Raw genomic sequence first — 27,356 nt, forward strand, 5'->3', positions numbered from 1 at the left:
TTAATAGTGTATTAAAAAGCACTTGCATTTGCAATTCATTAGATACAAGTGCATAAACATTCTGAATCCATAAACACATCAAGTTCTTAAACTGAAAAGGTGGTGAATAACAAAAGACAGTTTTAGATATAAAATATTTATTTTACAGCATGATTTGTCCTGGCAAAAAGAGCATTTTCCTCATTTTTAAGTTTGACCATGTAAACAGGTGATCTCTCAATTAATTTACATTGAACAAATGATTCTGTTCCAAACAACTTACACTAAAAGACCTAATATTACAATCCATTATAACAATTACAATATTTAAGATATTCAAGAGTATTCTTTTGAGAGTTGCATTCTAATAGTCCTGCAAAACTTATAAAGCATTACAGACGCAAATTCATGTGATAATCCTACGCGAGATTGGCAGTAAATGCTACAAGTTACCACTAGAAGCAAATAACACTGTTCTAGTGGTTTTTGGATATTTTAATAAAAACATCTTAACATATTGTGCCTTTAAAATCTCATTTCAGAGATATTGAAGATAATGATACCATGACATAATAAAACTAAACTGATACTAAACTGTTCTTAATAGTGTATTAAAAAGCACTTGCATTTGCAATTCATTAGATACAAGTGCATAAACATTCTGAATCCATAAACACATCAAGTTCTTAAACTGAAAAGGTGGTGAATAACAAAAGACAGTTTTAGATATAAAATATTTATTTTACAGCATGATTTGTCCTGGCAAAAAGAGCATTTTCCTCATTTTTAAGTTTGACCATGTAAACAGGTGATCTCTCAATTAATTTACATTGAACAAATGATTCTGTTCCAAACAACTTACACTAAAAGACCTAATATTACAATCCATTATAACAATTACAATATTTAAGATATTCAAGAGTATTCTTTTGAGAGTTGCATTCTAATAGTCCTGCAAAACTTATAAAGCATTACAGACGCAAATTCATGTGATAATCCTACGCGAGATTGGCAGTAAATGCTACAAGTTACCACTAGAAGCAACTACTCATAGATACAATTTAAAAATGGAACATTTGAAAGTTTGTAATAGTTGCTGAAATAATACTCCAGTTTCAGTGCCACCATATACGGTACGTCCCTTTATCACAAAGAGCAAGTTAAGACATTGTTTTTAAAACTTACAAATATCATAGAAACATATAGCAGAAATACAAAGACACCATCTGTGTGGAAAACAATAGATGGCAGAACAGTATACAAACATTTGCAAAACAGCACTCCCTTTTTCAAGGATGAGTTCACGCATGAGACAAAGTAAAGTTAAGAAAAACTATTTATTTTATTTACCTTGGCTCCACATTTAAGCTAAAATAGTATTCTACACCAATCACAATCAGCATTCTTGCCTTTGACTCTCTAAGCAAAAACACTGACACTTACATTTGGGAGCCACAAGGAAATTGGAAAACATTTTAGCTGGGAAATTCCACATTTACTCATCCAGTCAACCAAGTGTGGTTTATTGTGTGCACATGGTTTCCGTGTTTCACTCTGACTTGTACACAGATACTGAAACCATTTAAAAAATGGAAATCACATACCAAAACTAAATACACAGCAGCCCAATATGAGATATGATTCACTTGTATGCACTTATGCATTTATGTGTCTGTGCCGTCAGCATCCAAAACCCTCATTTTTTCAGTTAGCAATAGTAACTAAACTTCTTAATCAGAACCAAGTCCAGCTACATAGTTCAAAAGCACATAAAATCCCAGAAAGTGTGTCAAGAGTGAAATCGTAAAGCAGCAAGCTGGCATTATCACTCCTAGACTGTTGTGATGTCACTAGCCAGTGGATTTTGGGCACAGCAACACAATAATATTTGGCACTCGGAAAACGGATGCTGCCTCGGAGAAAAATATTCCCAACAGGATGTCCCATTTGTTCATTTTACAGTTCTTCCTGCTTTCCGAAACATTTTGAAAGAGACTTGTGAAGATCGAATGATCGAAAGCGAATGATATCCTGCAGTGATCGATTAATAAACAGCGCCGTCCTGAGCATGTGCTTTTATAGCGTAAAAGAGCTCTGTTTTGGGGTGTAGTTCATATTTTGGGTAAAGGGAGGGTTGTTATCAGAGCCGGGGGATCCGGGAATGGACCCCCCTGACTGAAGCGAGTCCCTGAAGGGGGAAGGTGGAGTGAGCAGAGTCAGCTTACTCTGTGCTAACTCTTCCTCCACACATTCCTCTTCCTCCTCCTCTTCTTGTGTGGCACTCTCACACAGAAACCCCTGAATGAGATTGAGAGCTTCCATTTCTGAATCTTCCTCAGGGAATGCCTCCCCTTGCAGGAGAAGAAGCAGCTGATTGGCAGATGATTTATAGGCGACGGGGCTTGACTTGGTCCCTGTGCTAATTACATATTGGTCAAAATCAGGAACCGTAGAGCTCAGTGTGTCCACTGGCCCACCTGGAGGACAATCAGGGCTGTGGTCTATTAAATTAGGAGGGGAATAGGAAGGTGGTACCCCTCTCTCGTGGGTTGTAGGATGTTGGGGACCCCCATCGTGCCCCTCGCTGAGGTTGTAGAGATCCTTGTCGTCGGGGTGAGAGCCATTGGGGGCTGTGTTGAGACCAGCATCATGTTCAGACTCGGAGGGTTGTGAGGCATTAGTTAGGGGTCGTATGACCGCCGTCTGACTCTGGCCGACCGCTTGCCTCCTCACATGCACAGACAGTCTGTGGAACACACTCGACCCCCTCCCCTGGGGTCTGGCACCTGATTCAGACCATGACACAGACTTTCCATTAGGACTATGAATGAAACAGAGACCCAACGTTATTCCCACGAAGAAACGCCAGAATGCGACACAGAGACACAGAAGAACATCACAGAAAAATGATCATTATGCATGTCATCATTCATACAATTCATACAATTATCAGCCATAAAACTCTCATGATTAGGGTTAGCACACGATGCATAACTCAACATTGTTAATTCATGAAGTCGCTGACAGAGATCCCTCAAACATGCTAATTGTGTATCTCATAATGACCTGCTTACAGAGCATTATGAAAGCCACGATGGCTCATTCTCTGCCATCCGTTCTCTGCACTGCTCTGCTCAAACTGAACGTCATGCAGTATGAATAAGGGTTTATGGAATTCCCCTCAGTTTCAGATGAACATGGCATTCGCTGTCCGCTCTTAGTGTAATTAAGTTAACCGGACAGAGAGGCCTCAGAGCTGAAAGCTGCGTCAGAATCAAGGGGCGTTCACACTGACAGTGATTTGCAGTGGCATAGCGACTGGAAGTCATTTGTTTTCAACGAGAGTGGGTAGATTCTTGCGACACAATGTGGGCATGTCTGGTGATGCGTCACATTAGAGCAAAGTTTAAATTTATGCAAATGAGCAGCAGTGTGGCAAATAACAACAATAGTAAAGTTTTGCAAATGTTTATGTTTATGCAAATGAGCAGTAACTCGATGCGGTGACCAGCAATTACCAATGGGAGGGCAAAAGTTTAGGTTTTGCAAAAGAGCACTGACTTGATGAGGCATCTAGTAACGTGTCCAAGTTTAGAGTAGATTAATTTTATGCAAATAAGCAGTGACTCAATGCAGCGGCTACCAATAGGAGTGAAGTTTATGCAAATGAGCAGTGACTTAATGTGAAAATTACCAAGTGATCTGTCAAGTTAAGAAAAGTTTAAGTTTATGCAAATGAGCAGGTACTCATGCTATAGAATCTTTCTGGTTAGAATAAATTGCTCTGATGTCTTGGGGGTTTTGAAGCCAGATAGACTTTATTAAGGAAATAAAGTCGTGTTTGCAAACATCACTTTAGAATCCAGTTGTGCACTCACATATATATGTCCTGAAGCTGTTCAACAGATTCCATACATGTCTTTCTGTATTTTTAGACAAAGAATCTTAACCACAAATGAGATCCTGAAGGGTGATCAATAACTTGTCACGCACTTATTTCTAGCTTCTGTACATAGGGACAAGGTCCTTTCCTTATATGAATGTTTTCCAAGCTTTAAATAGTTCACTCTGTTCTAAGCACACACTGCAATCCTCACACAGTCAAATACATAATAGTAGAATAATAGTAGAATAATTTTCTCTTATGAATAGACATAATTCTATGTATCATATTGAATCATGATTAATGAAAATATTCCATGTGTCAACTGCCAATGGGAGTCAAGTTTATGCAAATGTTTACATTTATGCAAGTGAGCAGCAAATCAATGTAGTAACCAGCGAATTCCAATAGGAGTGAAGTTTATGCAGACATTTACTTTGATGCAAATAAGTAGCGACTTGACATGGGGAGTACCAAGGAGAGTGAAAACTGCTACAAAAGTTTACATTTATGCAAATAATCATTAACTTAGTGTGGCATCCAGTAACATGTCAAAGTTAAGAGTTGGTTATGCTTATGCAAATGGACAGCGACGAGTCTGATTCATGCAAAATCGTTCAACTTGTTTACGATGCACTATGACTTGCTGTGATCTACAAACAAATATTACTTGAAAGTTATTTTAATGTTATAATGTTACTTTTTAGCAGCCAGATTCCTCATGAAAATCGTATTTTTGCCTGGAATGCATCTCATTTGTAATCAGATTTTCTAAAGACTAAAGCCCACCATCAGCGTTGAGGCATCCAGTAGTAGGAACGTCAATGAGAAAATTGCTATCAGTGTGAACGGGGCAGTAGAAGGGAACTGGATATGGGAGCTACAGCCTCTGTGAGAACTGGGTTCAAATTTTAGTCAGGAGAAGGTTTGACATGGGGGGGGCACACTGAAAAGTAGGTTAATACTGAGGAGGAGAGAGGGACTAAGTGGATGGGTAGTTAGATGAAAATTAGGTTAAATTTTAGACGAGGATTCAGCACAGATAGAGGACGTCCGGATAGTGTCTGGCTCTAGCTACATACATACTCTTGGTTTGCAGCAGGTAGAAAAACATAGGAGAGACAACTCAAATACACACACATGCTAGAAAGAACACTTTCATTGCTATCGCTGCAGTCCAACATGTTGGTGTGCTACTGAGAAAGAAATACTATTATTTTATTTCCATATGTTTCATAGCCTGTATGTGCATTTAGCTGATATTTCAGAAATGTGACTCAAACCTATTATTATCTGTCACTCACTTAGTGCTGCCGGTCGCGTTGTTGTTCTTCTTCTTCCTTCGAAACATGTTGAGGATGCTGTTGCTCTGGCAAGGAGCCGCCTTCCCGTCGCCCACGTGCATACGAACCACGTCTGAGGTCGTAAAGGCGCTGCGTACGTTGCGCTCGGGCTTGGAGATGATGATGTACATCTTGGGTGTGAACATGCAGCCCAGTGCTACAGTAACACTGAGACTGACGGAGAAGGAGGTGGTGATGATCTTGTAGTTGGAGCCGAAGTAGATGGGCACAAAAGCCAGCCAGATAATGCAGGTGGTGTACATGGTAAATGCAATGTACTTGGCTTCATTGAAGTTGGCAGGCACGTTGCGGGTCTTGAAGGCGTAGTAGGTGCAGCTCATGATGAGCAGGCCGTTGTAACCCAACGGAGCCACTACGCCCACGTTACTTGTGTAACAGATGAGGTACACCTCCCTGATGCTGGGGTAGCTCTTCACCGGATTGGGGGGTTCCAGCACAATCAGCGTAACCACCACGGCCAGCTGGAGACTAATCAGGATGAAGGCGATAACCACTTGGGCCCAGGCGCTCATGAAGCGGGGCTTGCGTGTGCAGATTTTCTTCTTGCTTCCAGCCAGGATGCGTGCAATGCGGTTGGTTTTGGTTGCCAGAGCGGAGTAGCACATGGCAGACGACAAGCCCACTAGAAGGCGCTGCAGATAGCAGGAGATCACAGTGGGACGTGCAATGAGAGTGAAGGGGCAGACGTAGCCAAGGAAGATACCCGCCAGGATGATGTAGCAAAGTTCACGACTGGAGGACTTCACCACTGGTGTGTCACGGTACTGCATGAAGACAAAGGTGACGAATAGTGTTACCAGGATGCCGAGGCAGGAGAACACCACTGCGATGATGGACTCCATGCTGCTCCACTCCAGGTATTTGAGTGGGAGAGGCGTACATTCTGTAATAAAACAAGCAGATAGGAAGTCAAAATGGATGGAAAATAAATGAAGAACAGGACAAAAACAAATACAGAATTTCAGGATTGTTGGACTTCTGGATTGTTGTATCATTGTAATTAAGTTAAAATGGAATTATGGTGTAACCTTATTTTCCTGTACACCCGGAATACCTGTAATGTACTTGTGAAACGTTTAAATATATTTTTTCAATGTAAAATGTGTATTTTTTTAACAAATATTTTAAATGCGGACAGTATTATTATTTTTTTAATTAATAAGCATTGAATCAGTAATGGTTCAAAAGTCAGTACAAAAGTCATTGTACTGTATGTACGCTACCACTGAAAAGTTTGGGGTTAGTACTTTTTTATGCATTCATTTATACAGCAAGGATGCATAAAATTGATCAAAAGGTAAATTAAAGACTTTCACATTGTTTAAAAATAAATTCTAATAAATGCTGTTCTTTTGAACTTTATACAGTTTCCACAAAAATATTAGCCTTAGTCGCACATCTGTTTTCAACTTTGATAATAATATTTAGCTTTGCCATCATAGGAACAACTTATGTTTTAAAATATATTAAAACAGGAAACAGTTATTTTAAATTGTAATAATACTTCACAATAATGCTGTATTTTTTATCAAATAAATTCAGCCTTGGTCATAAGAGACGTCTTTCAAAAACATCTTCTTGACCTCAAACATTTCAACAGTGGAGTATGAATTGCATTTTTTAAATAAATTAATAAAAGAACGTCACATCATTGTCCCTTAAGCTTCATATGCCCCACTTTTGTGTGCATTCCTTTCTATGCATTCTGAACACTCTCATTATTTATGACAGAGCCTTCTATACATCCTTAAAGGGTCTCTTTCTCTCATTCACTATGACAGAGCTTTTTCTCTATCTCAGATCAGTCTGTCTCTCTAGTAATCAGAATTCCCCGTTGCTGCTCAGGTTCCGTGGTGAAACTGTTGAGCCTGACACACGGCTGCTGGGTACTAATGGGATTCCAACCTCACCGTTATCCAGCTCTGCTCGCTGGATAAAAAGCTGTCAAAATAACGTGCGACTCACAGCCCAGAGGAAGAGTAAGTGTTGGGTGTTGGGTAAGGAGGATGCGAAGGGCATAGAGAGGAGTGATAGGAGAGAAGCCAAAAGGAGATATGGACTGAACAGGATCTAAAGCATAAACGTTGGTGGAATAGGGCAAATATTGTTTGAGCTATTCTCAATGAAATGGTAGTCTAAGTGTTTAAATGAAGAGATATTTTAATAGATGTGGTTAATTAGGAGGATGAATGAAATGTAAACAAAGTCTCTTACCTGCCAGCTCATCATCAGGCCACCAGCCCAGGTCACAAGCTCTGCACGTGAACTCATCCTGAACGTATTCATTATCTTTACATGTAGTGCAGATCCAGCAGCAACTCACTTCACCTTTACGGATCACCTACAATCAAGATATTTACATTGATGCCAGCTATGGTAACACTTCACAATTCTACAAGTTTCACAAGTTAACGTCAGTTAATTCATCTCACAACAACTAACAATGTAAAAAATTTTATTTATATTAGTATACATAGAGAGTTACATTAATATATATATATACTGTATATATATATATATAGGAATAATAAGGAGAAAAATAAAATTTTGCAATTGTATTAAGCTGTTTGCCAACGCTTTGAAAAAGATTAAGTTAAAGATAAATTAAAAAACTATTGCAATAACTCATCAGTCTATCAATGTATAGACTGTAAATGACTTCTTATTGAGTTATTTTAGTACAATCTTTTTTTCATTGAAATTTTTCTTATCTAAAAATTCTTAAAATTATACATTCCTTGAGATGTTAATTTACATTCATTAATAACCATTAGGGGGTATTTTGTCTTACTGTACTGGTAGCTTTTTTCCACTTGTTTTGTGAACTTCTTTATACTTAAATCACGTGGAATAAATCAGTGGGAATAATCCATTTGTATATTATTCTGGGATATTAGAAACTATTTAAAAGAAAATCACACTTCAGCTTCAAATAGTTTTCATCTGGAAATACAATGAATATATGATTATGCTATATACACACCTTGATCTGTCCCTTAGAGCACGGTTCGCTGCAGACGGATCGGACCATCTCAGTGCGGTTCGTCATGAGTTTGTAATCACTGATTCTCAGAAGACCTTTGTGCCACGACCCCACATTAATGTAATCATAGCGGCCCAGCTCCTCCACATACTGTAGATTCATAATATCATACCTTAGAGCATAGAAAAAGAGAGAGAGATGGGGGTAATGATATGGGTAATGAAAAAAAAGAGAAAGAAAAAGCAAGTCTGCCATAATAAGTAGCTCGGCACTGCTGAAGCCTCGGGACTAGCAAGAGGCAGAGTTCACACTTTTACTATGTTCACACATCCAAGTCTCTCAATTTCGCTTCCTCCACCTGGGATATGAATCCACAACCTCCCGAGTGCTCAGTCCACTCATCCATACTAATGACACTCCCTAGCTTACAGATGAGGCAAAGTGTCACAAGCGCACACATTGGAGTGGAGAGGACTGAAGCATCTCCTTGAGACAGGCAATCTGTTCCACTCCAAGTCCATTACCATCTGATACGCACCTTTTTGCATGTGTTGGCTAGGGTGCCAAATCTAACCTGAGGTAATGTGTGATCAATTGTTGCCGTAGAGAATAGGTATTCAAAATAGTCAGTGTCACACTGGCCATTCAGGTGTGAGTTGTCACTTTGACATTAAACTAGTTCTGTTTCAAAACCTAGTGAGCTGCCTTGGTACACTGGTAGTTTCCTTCTAAGGCACCTTCCAAACACTCTGCCTCATTTAGAATGCGCTACATAGGCAGCAATTACAAGGGCAATTGTGTGTGATGTTTAGGGTGACCATAGATTCTCTTTTTCCCGGACATCTTATGGATATGATTTCTAAATTGCCTAAAATGTCAGGACTTTGAATTTGTTTTCATACTTGCTGAAGGTAAGGACTGAAAAGTAGTGTGCAGGCATTGTACATAATTGACCAGTCTTGGTGTGGGATATACAGATAGCGGTCAGCAAAGCAAATACGTGTACACATATAAATTCTGAGGACTATAGAGAGCATGTTAGTAGGAAAGCAAAGTCAAAACTTGGACATTTCAGGCAATTTAGAAATCCCAGTCACGACATGTCCAAGAAAAAGAGGACAAATGGCCACCCTAGTAATGTTAGCATGTTGCTAAGCTAACAGTGTAATAATCCAAGCATAAAACTACACACAATAATTGGGGTTTACTCTGAACTATAACTAAACTAGTCTTAGCTGGTATCCCAACCTGTAGCAGGATTTGTTTTACAGTGGTTTTGGGCACATTTCAAGTGGTCAGAGTGAAACACCAGACCGCCGAGCTAAATTTGGCCAGGCTGGGAGACCATCTTAAAACCATTACCAGCAAAGTAGGTAGGCTGGTTTAAATGTGTGTTTTATTTTTATTTATTTATTTATTTTTAATTTAATTAATTTAAAAAAAATAAAAATTCAGCAAGGGTGACTGGTTTGGAACAATCTACTTTGCAATGTAGCAACTCCACATGCAATAGTTTTTGATGTAGTAAACAGCATGATACTTTAAGCATAAAATACACAGATTTTGGATAAAACAGTACATTTTTATTTACTCAATAGACTCTATATTGAATGAAATGAGGTTATTTATAATCAGTATATTTTCCGCTTTTTTTTTTTTTTTTACATTCTGGCATTTACTTCTCCACAAACGTCATATGTGAGGTTGCCTACCCTTTCGGACCCTAAGCTATGATGCCTCTATAGGTAGCTTTCTAGGTTTTGAAATAACACACTAGTACTAGCACATACAAAGTATTCTTATCATTTACCTCCCAGGTGAGTCTCCATTTACATCAAAGTAGATTTCCTCCCCAGACACGCCGGTAAAAGAGGTCTTGAGAATATAGTCCAGCAGCTTACTGCCATCAATGGGATCCATTGCCTCGCACAGGCCAACATGGTCTGGGCACAGCTCTTCATACATGTCATGAAGACCATGAGCCATCGCATAAATCGCATTGATCACGAAACCCATCTTGCTATCCTGGACATAGTTGTCTTTCAAGCTCTCATTTCCTGTCAAGGAAAGATTTTAAACCAATGTGAGCAAGATTAAAGTGAGGACAGCAGTCAAATTTGTGCCACTCTGCCTCCATCCATCCAGGATTTGTGTTTTTTATATTTGTTTATCTATTGAATTTGTTGGCAATTTAGCAAATAAAAAATATGGATGCTAAATTAATTAAATTACCCCGAAAAACTAAGTACAGCCAGAGGCTCTGTGCTTTCAAAATATAAACCAATATATTAGCAAATTTCTGATTATTACAGAGTACTAAAGGCAGAATGTCACTTTCTCTTAATGTTATATATAATTTCATGCCCCTAATATTAAAATGAGATCACATTTAACACACTGAAGAGACTGAATAAAAGGAAGGAGAGTCCTGGCAAACTACATGCTTTCTTTGAATTTCATATCTTAGCACTGGACCACTGGACAAAAGCCATATTCATAAGCCAGCCGATGGAAAAGCCATTCCAGTGCTACATATACATTCAAGAAAAAAAAAATTATATATACAGTATATATATAAAATTAAATCATAGATTCACTAAATTAATTATTATTTAAATGTAGTTCCTGGAACTGCACAAGCTGTGCACTGCAAAATAAATAAATAAATAATTTTCTTATTCAGTACATTTGTCTTGTTTTTTTTTTTCAGTAAAAATTATTTAAAACATCCATCCTTAAAACAAAATAAATTCACATGAAAAGAAAAACTGCTAATTTTTTAAACCCTCATATGTTTTCTTGTTTTAAGCTTAAATGATCAAAGTTTAGTGAGATTTATGCATAAAACAAGAACAAACTTGCCAATGGGGTGAGATTTTAATCATTTTAATTTTAAATTTAATTCATGCAGTTTTGCTTCTCACGTAATGTTGTTTTGATTTAAGCATGTACAGATATGTATTCAGGAAAAAAGAGAAAAATATTGATTCAGAAAATTATTTATGCAGTGACTAAATCAACCAAGTGAACTCTTCACTCTTACACACATGCAAACTGTGTGGGTACCTCGATACATTGTGACTGTGTCTTTTCTTTGCGCATTCACACAGTTTCACACGCACACTTTGTGACGGCTTATTTCTTCTTGTGCAAGTTTCTCTTGCGCTCTCAGTGCCATCAAGCCTACCCTACAAGCAGCACAGAAAAGCTGGACTGATATCTTATTTTGGCAGCATAGTGTCTGACTTTGCTTGACTTTTAGGCTAAATTGAAGTCTTGAGATACAGCTCTTCAAAATTTTATGATCAATATCAAGCTGATGCCTTTCCAAGTGCATGGTCAGGATACAGCTATAAAATATGAGACAAAGAACAGCCTTTGTAGCAAGCTTTGAGATAAATGTTCATGTTCTACAGGATAAGTATATTTATAGAGGGTCTACAGCTTTTTATAATGACAATGATGAAACTAGCTGATGTTTTTCTGTCACAGTTTCATTTCCCATCTTCACTGTATGTGATGCCTTTCTGAACTGCACATCATCTTCATAACTGAGAATAGCTCTGCCAGTCAAAGAAGCCAAACACAGTCCAACCTATTGTGCTGTCTGTTGCCATAGTGAAGTGCTTCTTCAGTGCAGGTATCATAACATCATAATGTCTATCATCAACTCTCACTTACCACCATGAGGGTCTTTCAGAAGAAGAGAACAATAACAAACTATAAGCTCTTGTCACTTATTAAAACAACCAAAACCTAACCTACATTACTACACAGACTTAGATATTTAGGCTTTAGTGATCCAATTACATTAAGATTGTATTTGTTCTTTGTGTTTGATTATTTTTATGCAAAATAAAATTTGTAAAAACAAACTGTGGCAGAAGCAGCATTTTTTTGCTCTCAAGTGCTTTCTGAATAAAATATTACGTACTAAAATAATATTTCAGAAGATATATTTAAAAGATGTTAAACTATATTTCTATGTGGACAGGCAAAGAGAAGAATTATTAGAAAAGCACAAAAGATGAGGGGGCACAACTCAGTTTACCTATATCACCTTTTAAAGCGCCGACCAGATGATAATTACATGAAAAAAAAATGGAGGGAAATATACAGAGATACCATTAATCATTCAGTAAATTAATTCAATCAGACAGACATATGCAAAACAACATATTGCCAAACTGACAATATATGTGACCCTGGACCACAAAACCAGTCTTAAGTGTCAATTTTTTGAAATTGAGATTTATACATCATCTGAAAGCTGAATATATATTATTATACTTTCCATTGATGTATGGTTTGTTAGGATAGGACAATATTTGGCCGAGATACAACTATTTGAAAATCTGGAATCTGAGGGTGCAAAAAAATCAAAATATTGAGAAAATCGCCTTTAAAGTTGTCCAAATGAAGTTCTTAGCAAGGCATATTACTAATCAAAAATTTAGTTTTGATATATTTACAGTAGGAAATTTACAAAATATCTTCATGGAACATGATCTTTACTTAATATCCTAATGATTTTTGGCATAAAAGAAAAATCAATAATTTTGACCCATACAATGTATTTATGGCTATTGCTACAAATAGCGACTTAAGACTGGTTTTGTGGTCCAGGGTCACATATACATCTACTTGTTCTCCTTTATTTTAATTAGAGCTAATATTAAATGTTACAGATATCTTACATATTCATATTGATATCACTTGAACATCTTCTGGTTCTTTGTTTACCTGTGCAGATTTTCTGGTAGTTATGGTTCTCCTGAGGATGACCAGGAATGCGGCACTGGAAGCGGTACTGCCAGAACTCAGCAAACCATGGGTTCCTTGTATTGGTGTCCAAACGCAGCTTCAGAAAGTAGTCATTAAATGACTGAACTTCTTCCGTTTGCAGCTTCATTGTGATCCCACCATCTGCTTCCTGCTCATATCCTTCTACCACCTCATCCCGATCTGCCCAGCCATCACTTCAGAAGGTGAGAGAGAACATAACATGTCAGATGATGAGGAATTTGTGTCATAAAGATCCAGCTTCTTTGTATAAACATGGCTTTCATATTACTGCATACAAATGAGATTTGGTTACACTTAAATCACCAGTGGGCACCAAAGCATTTCAGTGTTGGGCTGTGAGTGCTTCTGTTTAGCTGATATAATGTAATCCTGGAAGTGGACTGAACATTTTAGGATTTTGTGACTGTATGGAACTTTTGAACAAGTAAATTGATTTAAATAAAAATTATTGAAAGATATATTTCATATTCTACACTATTACCAACTCAAATCCTGGTGTCATTAAAGTAAAAGAAAGATATGATGTCTATTACGTTTTCATTTTCCAAGCCATTTTAATTTAAACTGTTGTGCTGATTTTATACATTTATTTATAATATAATACAGTTATTATTAAATTAGAAAAATGTAAAATAGAAGCATTTTTACTAGTCACTGCAGACTTTAGGACCTCCATTTTCGTTCTTACCTCATTCTCCGCTGACATATTTCTCACAGTCAGCATGTTTTGCTTATTATGTTTTGTTATTCAGTTAAGTATCCCATGAATCCATTTCTTCATCATTCTCTACTTGCCCAACTTCCCTGCACACCAGCGGTATTGTGGTATAGAGCGAATTAGACAAAATTACCTTTAGAGGCATTGACCTAAAATACATCTCCCTAAACAGCTTTGCACCCCACAGTAGAGCGGAAAATGGCAGAGATTAGATAGAGCAGAGCTCTACAGAGAGTTTTATTACCTCTATGAATAATGAATGAGCTGAAGCTCAGGTAGACTCACTGTGCTGCTATGATAGGCAGATATGGCAGTGTCCTGAGGCTGAAGACAGGCTAACTTCAGCAGTGATGGCACATACTGTAGGAGGACAGGAGCTGTTTGATTTAATCACAGCTCAATCCATCCCTAATTGTCTGCTTAGATTAATCTCAACATGTTCACCTTCCCCACATCATTTTCGATTTTCTCACTTCTCGCCTCGTCTCAGTGCACACTTATTATTGTGCCTGGTTTTTTACCATTCCTAATCTTGTTTCTTTACTTCTCCCTTCTCTCCTCTCCTTCCCTCCCTTTTTGCCCTTTCTTTAAAAAATATACAAAATATTTGTTGTTTTTAGGATATATTACAGTAAATGACAGCAAAGACATTTATGTTACAATATTTCTATTTTAAATAAAGCTGTTCTTGAACTTTCTATACATCAAAGAATCAAAGAAAGGTCCACAAAATATTAAGCAGCACAATGTTTTTAACATTTATAATAAGAAGAAATGTTTCATGAGCACCAATGCAGCATATTAGAATGACGTCTGAAGGATCATGTGACACTGAAGACTAGAACAATGGCTGCTGAAAATTCAGTTTTGTCATCACATTTTAAAATATATTAAAATAGAAAAAAAAGAACTGGTTCATAAAACTCAATTTTGTTTAAGAATCGAACATTACAGCTTGTGCTGTGTTTGTTGTTGCGTGCAGAAAACACTAAAGATCTAAAGATGTAATTAACTAACCTCACCAGAAGATAAAACGGCATATGGATGAAGACAATGTTCGCCAATGGTGACTAGATGCTCTGCTTTTTTGGTCCTCCTCTCTTTTCTTTTCCTATCCTCCATTCTCTCATTACTCATTCAAATCCAGTATATTGTGCATGTGTGCTCTGGTTGACTGTTACTCGATCCTCTCTAGAGGACTGAGTAAGACAGTGCAGGCTTAGGCTGAGGGCCATTAGAACTCATCCAGAAGCCTTTACTAATTCATGGCGCTCCAGTTAGCAGCAGCCTGGCTCTGTGTTTCACAAGCACCATTGCTGCTGGGAGCCCCCATCACGCCTGCTCTCGCTCGCCCCACACCAGCTTTCATCTGCCTCTATTACTCTCTCTCTCCTTCTCACATTCACATACACGCATGACGAGCCTTTGTCATGGCCTCTCTACATGTCCTTTTTTCCCTCCTAAACACCCCAAATCAGTCCATTCATACCCCAAACCTTTCAATGTCAGCCTCTTTTAAATATTCTTTGAATTCACACGGGACAAAACTTGAAAACGTGCGTAGTGACATGAAGTAAACAGTGTAGAATCAACCTCTTAAACATTACAACAGCAGTCTGAGCACAAACAGATGTGCTTGAAGTCCTATGGGACGTGGTGTAATACAGTTCCAATGGCAGGGCTGCTGGGATGCCTGCAGGCTTTCCTCGCTCTAATGTAGTTTCGCTGTAGCTGTTTGAACCTTAAAGACTTGAAAGTGACCTCAGAGCGCCTGTGAAGTGCTGCAAAAGACTGGCAGGTCAACACAAACAGATTTATATCTGCAGCTTCCCAGAGTCTATAATGTTAATGCTGATTCAACCCAGCTACCTTGCTTTCTAGGCTTGTTTTTGTGCCAAACTCTCACACAAAACAGTATTTTTTTTATATAGTTCAGTATAGTTCCTGCGTCTTTTATCTCTTCTTACAGTTATATCCCAAGTTTTATTCTAATGAACTGATTTTACAGCCAAATGTTGCAACTTCCCGTATGCAGACATTTCGAAAACCTGTTAAAGTCACTCTTTCTCAATCTCTGCTCACCCTCATGACTAATAAATCTTTTAATACATTTAAAATAGAGGGCTAATGAGAAAGAGATGTTTCCTGAGAATCAGCCTCCGCGGGGCTTTACAAGAGTGGTTCTCTTACAAATTCGCAATATCCGCAGATGATAACTTTTACAAGGAGGTCACAGGCAATCATGCAGTACTAAATGCACTGAAGAATGCTGAATCCAATTCTCCACATTACTTGAGGAGAAAATAACCTCAGAAGAAAAGCTATTTGGAGAGTTCAAGCGCACCTACAAGTAAATGACCCACTTAAATACAAACGTGGTAAAGAATTGTGCTAAAGTCATAAGGCAAATTTAGAACATGAAACCATAAAGGGTAACACAAGAAGCAGACGTGAATCCAGGACCGAGCTCAAAGACACTATGCTTTATTAAAAAACACTGATTAAACACTGTTAAACTCAGATAAAATGAGGTCAAGCACTTTTAAGTCAGATTATCATTAGCAATGGTTGCAGGGTCATACTATGAAACAGACGTCCATTTCTAGTTTGATGAGTGATTTTTAAAATGTATTGAGAATTTTGTAACAAATAATAAAATACATGAATGTGGGCATATAATTATGCCTCTTAGAAACAGAATTTAAATCTTATATTTATACAAATAATTACTTCTCAATTATCAGTTGTTTATCTTACAATACCATGGTAACAATGTTGACATTTTAAGATTGCCCTCTACTGACAGACAAAACATAAAATAATAACATAAAAAATACTTTTTGAAAGAATGATGCGTGTGTATGTGTGTGTAGACACACCATCAACATATACATACATGCATGCATACACACACATACACACTGATAATAAGATAATGATAATAATATTTGATAATGTTTCTTGAACACCAAATCAATATATTAGAATGATTTCTGAAGGGTCATGTGACACTGAAGACTGGATTATAACTGAACACTTAATTATTGGATTGTAATGTAATATATGTAATAGATTGTAAAAATGTAAAATGTAATGGTTTAAGTGTATAATAATTGCATGAATATGATATAAAACAATTCTAAAACAATAATCATCACTAAAAGTGAAAACAACATTGTCTTTAAAAAACTATAACTAGTGAACTTTAATTTGGAGCAAGAGAAAAAGGGGGAGTGACTTTAATGTGCCAGAGGTGTGCCACTTTGCTCACAGCTGATTGGTCCAGAACATAACCTGCCCCGGTAATGAAAAGCCGAGCCACTAAAAACCCAGGCTTGGTACAAACTAAACTGAAACATACCATACCAAACCCTGGTGAATGGGACATACTGATAAGACTACTAATTTCCATCCATGACGAGACACATCTCAAAAACAATGACAAGATGACAGCTGATTATAGAAAAAAAAATCAGCAATATTCTCACAGGATGAGCAGAGCTGAGAGGCAGCGTGATGCTAATTAAAGAGAGAGGGCTTCTCAGGGATGTTCAAGTTGCAAGGGGAAACTTAAAGAATGTACAGTAATAACACATAAATGTGTATATACTGTACTAATTTATATATCATAAATAATTGTGAGAGTATATATCCACTACCTATATTACCAACCACCTTGCAACTATCTAGCAACCACTTAAAACATTCATAAACCACATTAGTCTATCACCGTGGTGTTGAGTTTGACTGAAGAAACAGTCATATTCTCTTTTCTGAATTTTCTTTTTCTTTCTTCTTTATCTGAATGTGTAATGAGAGGCGAGAAGGAGTTTTTGGAGGAAAGCGCAAAAGGATTATTGGGACTGGGAACACAGAAGGCACTAGGGGAGGAGAGTGCTGCCGTTTAAACATTTAATTTGGATTCCTGTCAGTGCTTGAAACACAGCTGAAATACTGAGAAGCTGATGTTGTTTTTCTGTCCTGAGAGCAATAACATGTGACTATGAAAATATCTCTGGGGCACATGCTGTATGGGACTTTAAATAAGGGGTAAAAAAATATAGCGGGAATGAACCATGATCATTAAGAGGCAGAGGCAAACACAGTGCCCAGTATAGCCTGACAACTTCTGAGGAATCCAATATAATAAGCGTTCGAGAGAAGCTGCCCAGGACACTGAGGATGTTGATTAGAAATTTCAAGTCAATGTTTTTTCTTCTGCTGTGGAAAATTACATAGCCTGGTTTTTGGTGAGACATGAGCTGGCTAAGGCCAAAGCAGAGGAGAAGACAGTCAGACTGGCTGACTGTACATTATTCACCTTAATTACTCAGCAATCGAATTTGGCGAAAATTAGGAAATATTGGACTGCTTGACCAATTGACCAAGTTGTCCACATGCCACGACTGACTAATTAGTATTCTCGAGAGACTTGCAATGATAAGTAGCAAAGTAAGAACAAAATATTTTATGGAGGTATGGCTAATGATGACTAGTGTCTTTTTAGTATCTTATTATAGTATTTATTAATTTTTTTAATTAGATTCTATTTTTATATTTTCAGTTTTCATTTTAATTTTAGTAATTTTGTTATGTGCTTTTGCCATTTTTTTCTATATTTTTATATTTCTATTTAGCTTAAATTAATTTTTGTTTTAGTTTTAGTAATTTCAGTAGTTCAACTTAGTTTTTCATCTAATATTTATACTTTAATTTATTCGAATTACTATATATATATATATATATATATGTGTGTGACCCTAGACCACAAAACCAGTCATACGGGTCAATTTCTCGTAATTGAGATTCAAGGATCATCTTTTGTTTGCCTACTGGTTATTTGGCATCAAATACATTTCCTGAGAGGCTGTGAGACTGAATATTTAATACCCAGCCCACAGCATTTTTCCATCCCTATCTAAAAACAAGTGACCACCCTCTCTGGCACACGCACCCAAACATAAACTCAAACACTCACACCACATAAGAGGAGGCAGGAGGCAGTTTCCAGGGATTTGTGAGCCAGCTACTGGATCACAAATTATTCATTAGTGGTGAAAAGTGTGAAAAGCGCCTCTGTTCACAATGTCCATATTTAATCTCATCTGGTTTCCCTGGAAACTTGTGTATTCTGTAGCAACACTTATTTCCAATTCCGATGTCTCTTCTTCTTTCACCATAATAAGAAACACATGCATAGGCACTTAAAGCAACACATACAATGTACTAATAATTATTAAAAATATTAGAATCATATTTGCTTATTTTGCACACAATATGCAAAAGCATCAAAGATGATACAGTTGTGATATAACCATGAGCAAGACAGTGTGGGTGTCATTTTGACTTCTTTGCCCTCTGTGTCTCTTCCAAAGCTTGTAATTTATTCCTCTGACATGATCGAACATGATCAAATTATATCTAAGCATCGTGAGTGATGCAGTTTCTCCTGCCTTGAAACGGAATGGTTTTCAGCCTTACCTTCCAATTAGTTGGAACTCTCCAGAAACCCCACGGCGCCGCATGGCCATCAGCAGGCCACGAACAGTCATTCCTTCACAGAAGCAGAGGACCACGCGGGCTTTGGGGAGACGCTCCCGCAGTTTCTTAAGCAGACGGTCAAAGTGCTTTTCGCCAGCATTACTGTATATCTTATCAGAGTGGGCGATACATAGACCTTCCTCTGCGGCCAACTCCTTAAAGGCCTCCATGCCACTCTCTCCATAGTTACCTGCGTTCAGACAGAAAATGTAGGACGATTAATAAAGGATACGCTAAAACACATACGAAACTAATCAAAGACACAGAATGGAGGATGGATTACCGCTACTGATCCAACACCTGTCAGACCAGTCAGAGCCCAGGATAAGAAATGGATGACAGTTGACTATGGAGGACACAAAATGACAGGCAGACAGGCAACTGAAAAACATGAAATGGAGAAATGGTCACCACCATTTCGGATACAAATGGCATCATACAATTAGAATGAGAAACACAGAAAAAAAAAAAAAAACTCACATAAATGCCTTTTTGGAATACTTGATTCTGACTGGTTGAGCACAGCATTCTATAATCAAATATTTTTTTGTATAATCACTGATAAGCTGCAACAGATTTTCTACATAGCTAGTCTTAAAGGGATAGTTCACCCAAAAATGAAAATCATGGCATCATTTACTCGCCATCATGTCATTCCAAACCTTTATGATTTCGGGACACAATAGAAGATAAATACATTTTTTAAAAATCTCAGTGCTTTTTTCCCCCCATACAATGAAAGTCAAACGTGTTTTGGACCCCATTGACATTTAATTGTACATACAAAAACAGTTGAAGCATTCTTCAAAAACATCAACATGTGGGTGAGAAAATGACAGAATTTTAATTTTTGGGTAACTATCCCTTTAAGTAACTCATATCCCTCTTCTTCTCATATTTCACAATGATTTGTTTATTTATTGTGTAAGAAGCCAAAGCAATAAATGCCTTCATAGTGATTCAAGACCTGATCACCCCGTCTGGGTTTATTTTTCAGTAAGGACCAGCTGACTGAACATTATCCTTTAATTATATTCCACAGGCATTGTACTGTAACTAAACAAGTAGGACACCAATAATACTTTGTGGTGCTCTTGAGAATTACTGCAAATTACCATAATAGGTCACTTGAACATTCTGTGTCCTTTTCAAAATATTGTATGAATCAGAAACGGGTCCGTACAAAAGGTGCAGGCTCACAACAGTACACTTAAAACATCTTCTGTTCCATCCAACGTCTGGGCTGCCAGGCGAAATTTACATCTCATTGTGCAGGCAGCAGTGGTCACTGCTGTTGACTGTGCTCAGGAGAAGAACAGTGCTACTGTCTAATCAGGAAAGATGAGTGGTGTGTGGTCACTGATGACTGTCTGGAGGTCAGTCTCTGTAGTGTGGGTGTGCGGGTAACAATTCAAGCACATTTACTGTTCTGTGGCTCTCTAAGAATTCCTTTTTACTCCGTTTACCTCTTTCTTTATGTTGTTTGGAACAAATGTATTTGAAGGTTTAGGTTTCTCTCTTACTAGCTTACTTCCTTTTTCTCTTTCTGACAAAAAATACAATGTTTGTATCATTGTCTTTTAACTCTTTGTCATTTTTAAAGGTGTCTCATTTTAGTTTTTCTGCTTACTATCATAAAACTCTGAAAAAAAAAAAAAATCTGACTTGTGAGTTAAGATACCGAACTCAAATGAACTTAACATTGTATCCCAAACACTCAATCCTTTCATTCTTTGTTAGATTATGTGAGCCTGCTTTGAAACAAATAGTTCAGCTAAAAAAGGAAGCTAGTCTGATGTTAGTGATGTCATCCTGATGTAATATTTGATCCATATACCGGTAGTTAAAATATATGAATATCCTACAAAAGAGAGGTACCACAGGTAGAGTGTTAAATAAACATGTTTACTCTAATACTCAAAGTTCACTGCTCTGTTGTTTTGGTGATAACTAATTAGTGTGCCGACTTGGCTGGTTTTTTTTTTGTTTGTTTTTTTGGCACTTTTCAGCTGCTCACACTGGAACATCAGCCAAACCAGCTGAAGACCAGGCTGGATGACCAGCTTAAACCAGTTAAAACCAGCAAGCAGGCTTTAGTTTGAGACTTTTCAGAAGGATTTACATCAATAGAACTCTATGTATTTTTTTAAAGATTACCATGGAAGCTTGTTACAAACTGGTGCCTGTTTAAATATGGCCATTAAAATGTCTCTAAACTAGAGACATTTAACTGAATTTATATTTGGCCGTGTAATTAATGTAATCAAAGATCTCTGCTGTTACTATGAGCAACAGGCAGTGTTGTCCGAGTTGCTGATGTTGTGTTTGTGAATCTAGTTCATGCCTGATAAACCATTACACAGTCTCTCCTGAGAGGGAAAAGTCATCTTACTAATTATTTATCAGCAAACCAACAGAGCAGTGAACTTAGAATTAGCATTATATTGCTTATTTAAATCTGTCTAAAGGTGCCCCTTTATAAGATATTCTGATTTTTTAACAAATACTTGTTAGAAGTATGTAGAGGTGTCAAAGTCTATTAATATGAAACAAGGAGGACATCACTAACAAAAAAACTTAGTTACATTGTGTTTTATTCACTAAAGTATGCTTACAGTAACCTTAAGAGCATATATACCAAGTCATTTTTTACCTTATTTACTTTTAATTCCATCAGCTATAATGGAACAGAATTAAAACAGTATCAGAAAAAAAAGTGATGTGGCCCATGAGGACATTAATCATCTCAATGTGTGGTTTAACAGACAAGCTTTCCACCTCTGGACATTTTATATACAAATCACCTACTGAATTGAAAGTGATACACACAACAATGCTAGAGGGAGCAACAAAAACTGTGTATGTTGTGGGAAGGGAAGGGGAAAATACATTATTACCCTCATTATGTATGGAAAAACTGACTGAGTCATTAAAGCATGCTTCCATATGCAAATAATAAAAGGTCTTTTGGTCCACTCGCACTACAACTCTAATGGGAGTGAATTACCATTTAGGTACATTTAAAGAGTGGTGCAATCATTACCTTCACATTACAGTTTTTCCAATTGTTTTTACTTAATTAAAAACGTTAACACTTAAAGGGGTCATATGACGTTGCTAAAAATAACATTATTTTGTGTATTTGGTGTAATGCAATGTGTTTATGCGGTTTAAGGTTCAAAAAACATTATGAAGGCATTGTAGGCTACTCTCCCAGGTTCAGGAAACAGTCTTCCATAAAATGCGCTGCACACATCTGAATATTTGGGTTGAACTGTTCTGGAACAGTGTTGTAAATACAACTTAACCACTGATTTCTAGTTGTGTCCTCTTTTGGAAGGCCAAACAAAGTAGTTTCGCTTTCACAACAAAACACAGCGTCTTCACGACATGGCGGCGGCAGTAACAATACTACAGCGAGAATCAAAGTTACGCCTTCTTTCTTTGCGTGAACATTTGGGCGGCGTTATGCAAATCTTCCCACACAGTGACGTAGACATGTGGGGGCGTGTTTGAACGAGGCGTTTTAGGAGGGCGTGGATGAGTCTTAACTTTTATAAAGAATATCTCTTTTGGTTTGAGACTTTAGTCTTTGCAACTTTAGGGATCTTATACGAACAGCTTGTAACACTCCAAAGAGAAAGGAAAACTTGAAATTGCATCATATGACCCCTTTAAATACTGTCTGTTATACGTTCATGCTTTTATATTCAAAGTCAGACTTGCACAACCTTATCATTCTGTCAATCTATAGTCAAAGTAAGGAAAACTAGAGAGTATTATAACATGGAGTCTAATCAATCAGAGATGAGCTACAATGGTGAAATCACTATCATACCAGCACCCTCTTAACGTAATAGCAGTTGTTGTAAGATTTAAAGTCAAATTTCATGTCTGGCTTATAGTTTGATTTGTGATCATGTTAAAGAATGTTAAATGACAGAACAATTTTGATCGGTAACATCCACATGATCTCCATGTTTAAAAAAATAGAAATCTGGTCACAGCTGACCGGACAGGGAAGGCTGTAACAATGTGCTTCTACTGGACTCACAATATTGCACATAACGGTACACTGTATGGGCTATATATTTGCATAACACCCACACTGACTGTTATGTTGTTACCCTGTGCATTTATTTTGCTGTTTAGAAATAAAATGTTTCAAATAAAATTAGAGGTGGAATAATAATTATTTTTAAGTGAATTTTAAAGTTTTTTTTTAAGTAGATTGGAAGTAGATTTTGAAGTATTTTTAAGTAAATTTAATGACAACAACAAATTAAAGCAGGAACGTCAGTCCTGGAGAGCCAAAGTCCTGCAGAGTTTACTCCAACATTGATAAAAACTCACCTGCCTGTAGTTTATTAACCCTTAGACGTTGATTAGTTGGTTCAGGTGTGTTTAATTAGGGTTGGAGCTGAACTTTGCAAGATTGTGGCTGTCCAGGACTGCATTGTGGCCACCCCTGAATTAAAGGCATTGTCCACCTAAAAAGATCTGTCATCATTTACATTTAAGATGTGTCAAACTCAATTCCTGGAGGGCCGGAGCCCTGCAGAGTTTAGATTCAACCCTAATTATACACACCTGATCCAACTAATCAAGTCCTTCAGGCTTATTTGAAAACTACATGGTATGAGTGTTGGAGCAGGGTTGGAACAAAACTCTGCAGGGCTCTGGCCCTCCAGGAATTGTGTTTGACACCCCTGTTCTAAACTTTTACAACTTTCTTTCTTTTGAGGAACACAAAAAAAGGATATTTTGAAAAAGTCTCGGTTCCCATTGACTTCCATTGTAGTTCTGTCGATACAACAGAAATTCAATGGGAACCAAACTGGGGTGCATTTCCCAAAAGCAACTATGGTCGCAAGTTCCGTCGTTACCAATAGAGTTCAATGGAACGAACCACTATAGTTAGCTAACGATGCTTTTGGGAAACGCACCCCTGTTTGTTACTAATATTCTTCAAAATATCTTCTTTTGTGTTTTGCAAAAAAGAAAGACAGTCATACATGTTTGGAAGGACATGAGGGGGAGTAAATGACAGAATTTTTATTTTTGGGTGGGCTATCACTTCAATGCAAAAAATTTAGAATACCACGTTTTCCCATTTACAACCCATCCTTTAAAGACTGTACAGAACTTTTGTAGTCTTTGTACTTGGCATTTACACAATTTTGGGATAAGTTATAGGCCTATATCACTATACTACTTTGAGTTACAGACTTTTTTTTAAGTGTTACAACAAACACAAAAGTGCTAAAACACTCCCCTGCCTCCCTTACAAGACATCTTCTCACATGAATTCATTAATTTACACAGTTTAGGGATCATTTCTAAACTATTGAGCAAACAAATATGTGAATTTTATATAGAAGTTTGAGTCAGTGAACAAAAAAAAATCAAATAAAACTTGTCATAATAGGCTACTCAGTGAAATACATATAGGCTACCTGTATTATTCACACAACAGGCATTTACATTGTTTAGAAAAGTTGATTAAAGGTTTCATACATCTAACAAAAGAAACAGTTAGAACGTGTGACTTAGTGACTTACCCTCTGTGTGAACCGCAGACACGTAAGTCCAGTTATAGTGTTTGACAATGTCGAGCATGGCGCGCGCCTGCAGAGTGTCAGAGGGCACGACACGGAGGAAGTATTTGAAGAGAGTTTTGTCGCTCAGGTCTATGCTGGTGGCCGAATAAGCGATCTGGGGGATGTTAAACAGCTGGAGGAGATTCTGCACCTGGATGGCCACCGAGCTGGAGCCAGGACCTATGACTCCTGCGATGGGCTTCTTGGTGGAAGGAGGCTGGTTGGAAGGCGTTCCGTCGATGCACCACTTAGATCCGTCTTTGTCGTCCCGAATAGAGATGAGGGAGTCTCGGATGAACTCGATGCTTTGCTCTAGAGCCACGGAAGAGTGCCAGCATGAGTCCCGGATCTCGCAGCCCAGGGTGATGTTGGGCAGCAGGTTCTGGTCGGCGTTGATACGGTCCAGCGTATAGAACATCGCTTCCACCCGTTGGATGCCGTATTGCTCGCGCACGTCCCCGCATTTTCTGTCGGCCACACGCTCGGCGGACGGCTGGTGGTGCACGGAGAACAGCGCACCGATGATCACGTCGCCATCCATGCGGGCGACAGACCGGGCAGCCGCGCGCTGGACCGCTGAACGCTTGTATATGTTCCCAAGCGCATGAGATGAGAGTGTCGGTAGAAACAGACAGAGGAACAGTGGAAAGTGTCCGCACGAGACACAGGGCATCTTTAAGCGTGCCATGTTCCACATTATGTGACGGGCATAGCGTGAGAGCTGTTCGTGCTAGCTGTGCTCGTTTCTCTGCAGTCCCAGATTCAATTAATGGACCATGATGCGCACGTGAGACAACATGAATGCGCCCTGACACCTGCTGAGAAAACATAAAACACAGTTAGTTAGAGAATACAAGTGCATCTATTATAAAAAGCATTTTAAAAGAAGGCATCCATTAAAGGTCAGTGGAGAAACAGCGCATCATTTAACACCATGAAAGAGAGTGCTGTAACACAGGTTGATTTGTTACAGTTTAACCAAATAAAAATGAGCAACAGGGGTGAAACCACCAGCATAAATGCTGAGATGACAGTTGTAAGACTCAAAATAAAATATAAAAGATTTATAGGACAAATAAAATGGGCTATAAAAAGGTTAAAAGATCATGCTTTATTTAGAATATCAGTGTGATCTATGACAGAAGTGGTACATCATCAGTTTTCGTTTAATCTGATACATAAAATCCACACACGCTTTTCATCAGTCTAAAACTAGAAACACTACGTCTGAGTGTTGTCAAACTTTCCATTTATTTCTCTCCAAAAGATTGCACAAAATAGGATAGTGTATAGGCCAGTGTCTGTTATGCTTTTAGCAAATGTTTTATGCATTTTACATTTGTTTTATAATTTTATTTGCCGTTTCGAATTAAAATATTTAAATTATAGGCCTACTATTTTAAATAATAAGGGGTGGGGCGGCATAACAATTATTTGAACAAGCACATTTGATTACCACAAATCGTGCATAAAATTTTAAATGTGTTTGTTGTTAGCTCACCTAGTGGGGTAGGTTGTAACAACAACACCCCTTGTAAACTATTTGACATTGATTTACATAGTTTAAGGATAAGCTGTAGGTTTACGAACTAATTTTAGTAGCAGACAAATGCCGGAATATTATATTGAAGTTTCCGACGCATAGCGTAAAGTTACATTCAAAAATCAAAATGCGTAAAATCAAAATACGCGCCGGTCTCTGTTAGATGACACTACAGAAGCTTTCTGTGAACTATGGAGGCAAACTTACGTCATTATTCAGTCTTTGCTAAATAACTAGCGAACGAGAGACTCACTGGTCGAAGAAACATATGATGACAGAATCAGCATCATTCACGGTTTGTTGGCGAGGTCGTCGTTTTTGTCCTTGCAGGGGCGATTTCAGCACCGCGGACAGAGACAACCAACAGTATGACGGACAGTGAATGAAACTAAGACGCGCCTTTGTAGCCAAAGCACAACTACTGGATGCAATGTGTTTGCACACAAAACCTCAGGTACTGTATGACCCTTAAAACCCAAATGCGACTAAATATACTTGTTTTCAGACAGAGATAAATTGCGCTTATCTCACAAAAATCTTAGCCTACGTGTAAATTCAGGGAAAGAGAGCAAACAGAAGCCTAAAAACAACTATTGTGCCATATGATGCATAATAGCAAAGACAAATGTCACATGCCATACATTCAGAATCGTTTCTACGCTTGTTCTATCTTTTCCATTCAGCATTTATAGGCATCAATGGCTTAATCGATTGCACTCAATGAGCCATAATTACGATGCAATGCCTCCTGTACTCTCATTGACTGACATTGCCGCACATCTGTCTGTACCTGCAGTTACCAGGAAATACAAACAACAACAGAAACATCTGCACAGGAATTTGATCGTTACGCACCTGAGTCAATGCGACATCGCTTTACCTCCTTCTGAGACAGCTGCTGCACTGATGATATACTTCAGTTATCAGTGTACAACCCAG

The 27,356-nt window shown here is 37.8% G+C and overlaps 1 protein-coding gene across 4 annotated transcripts; it reads right to left on the bottom strand.

Annotated features, from left to right (window-relative positions):
- Nucleotides 1-704: 704 nt before the first annotated feature.
- LOC107726479 (metabotropic glutamate receptor 1-like) lies at nucleotides 705-27,356 on the bottom strand. Of its 4 annotated transcripts, none has more exons than XM_016536072.1 (10): nucleotides 27,273-27,356; nucleotides 24,836-25,689; nucleotides 19,215-19,464; nucleotides 12,953-13,188; nucleotides 12,261-12,269; nucleotides 10,020-10,266; nucleotides 8,210-8,381; nucleotides 7,441-7,567; nucleotides 5,167-6,109; nucleotides 705-2,800 (listed from the first exon to the last, which is right to left on the bottom strand). In XM_016536072.1, the coding sequence occupies exons 2-10, from the start codon at nucleotides 25,569-25,571 to the stop codon at nucleotides 2,056-2,058; spliced, it is 3,465 nt and encodes a 1,154-aa protein (XP_016391558.1). In that variant the 5' UTR covers nucleotides 25,572-25,689; nucleotides 27,273-27,356; the 3' UTR covers nucleotides 705-2,055. The 4 variants fall into 4 exon arrangements, with proteins under 4 accessions (XP_016391558.1, XP_016391559.1, XP_016391560.1 ...); XM_016536073.1 differs by having other exon boundaries at nucleotides 24,836-25,692; XM_016536075.1 differs by having other exon boundaries at nucleotides 2,584-2,765.

Source organism: Sinocyclocheilus rhinocerous, unplaced genomic scaffold (genome assembly GCF_001515625.1).
Source record: "Sinocyclocheilus rhinocerous isolate Xijiao unplaced genomic scaffold, SAMN03320098_v1.1 scaffold605, whole genome shotgun sequence".
In the NCBI taxonomy this organism is placed as follows: domain Eukaryota; kingdom Metazoa; phylum Chordata; class Actinopteri; order Cypriniformes; family Cyprinidae; genus Sinocyclocheilus; species Sinocyclocheilus rhinocerous.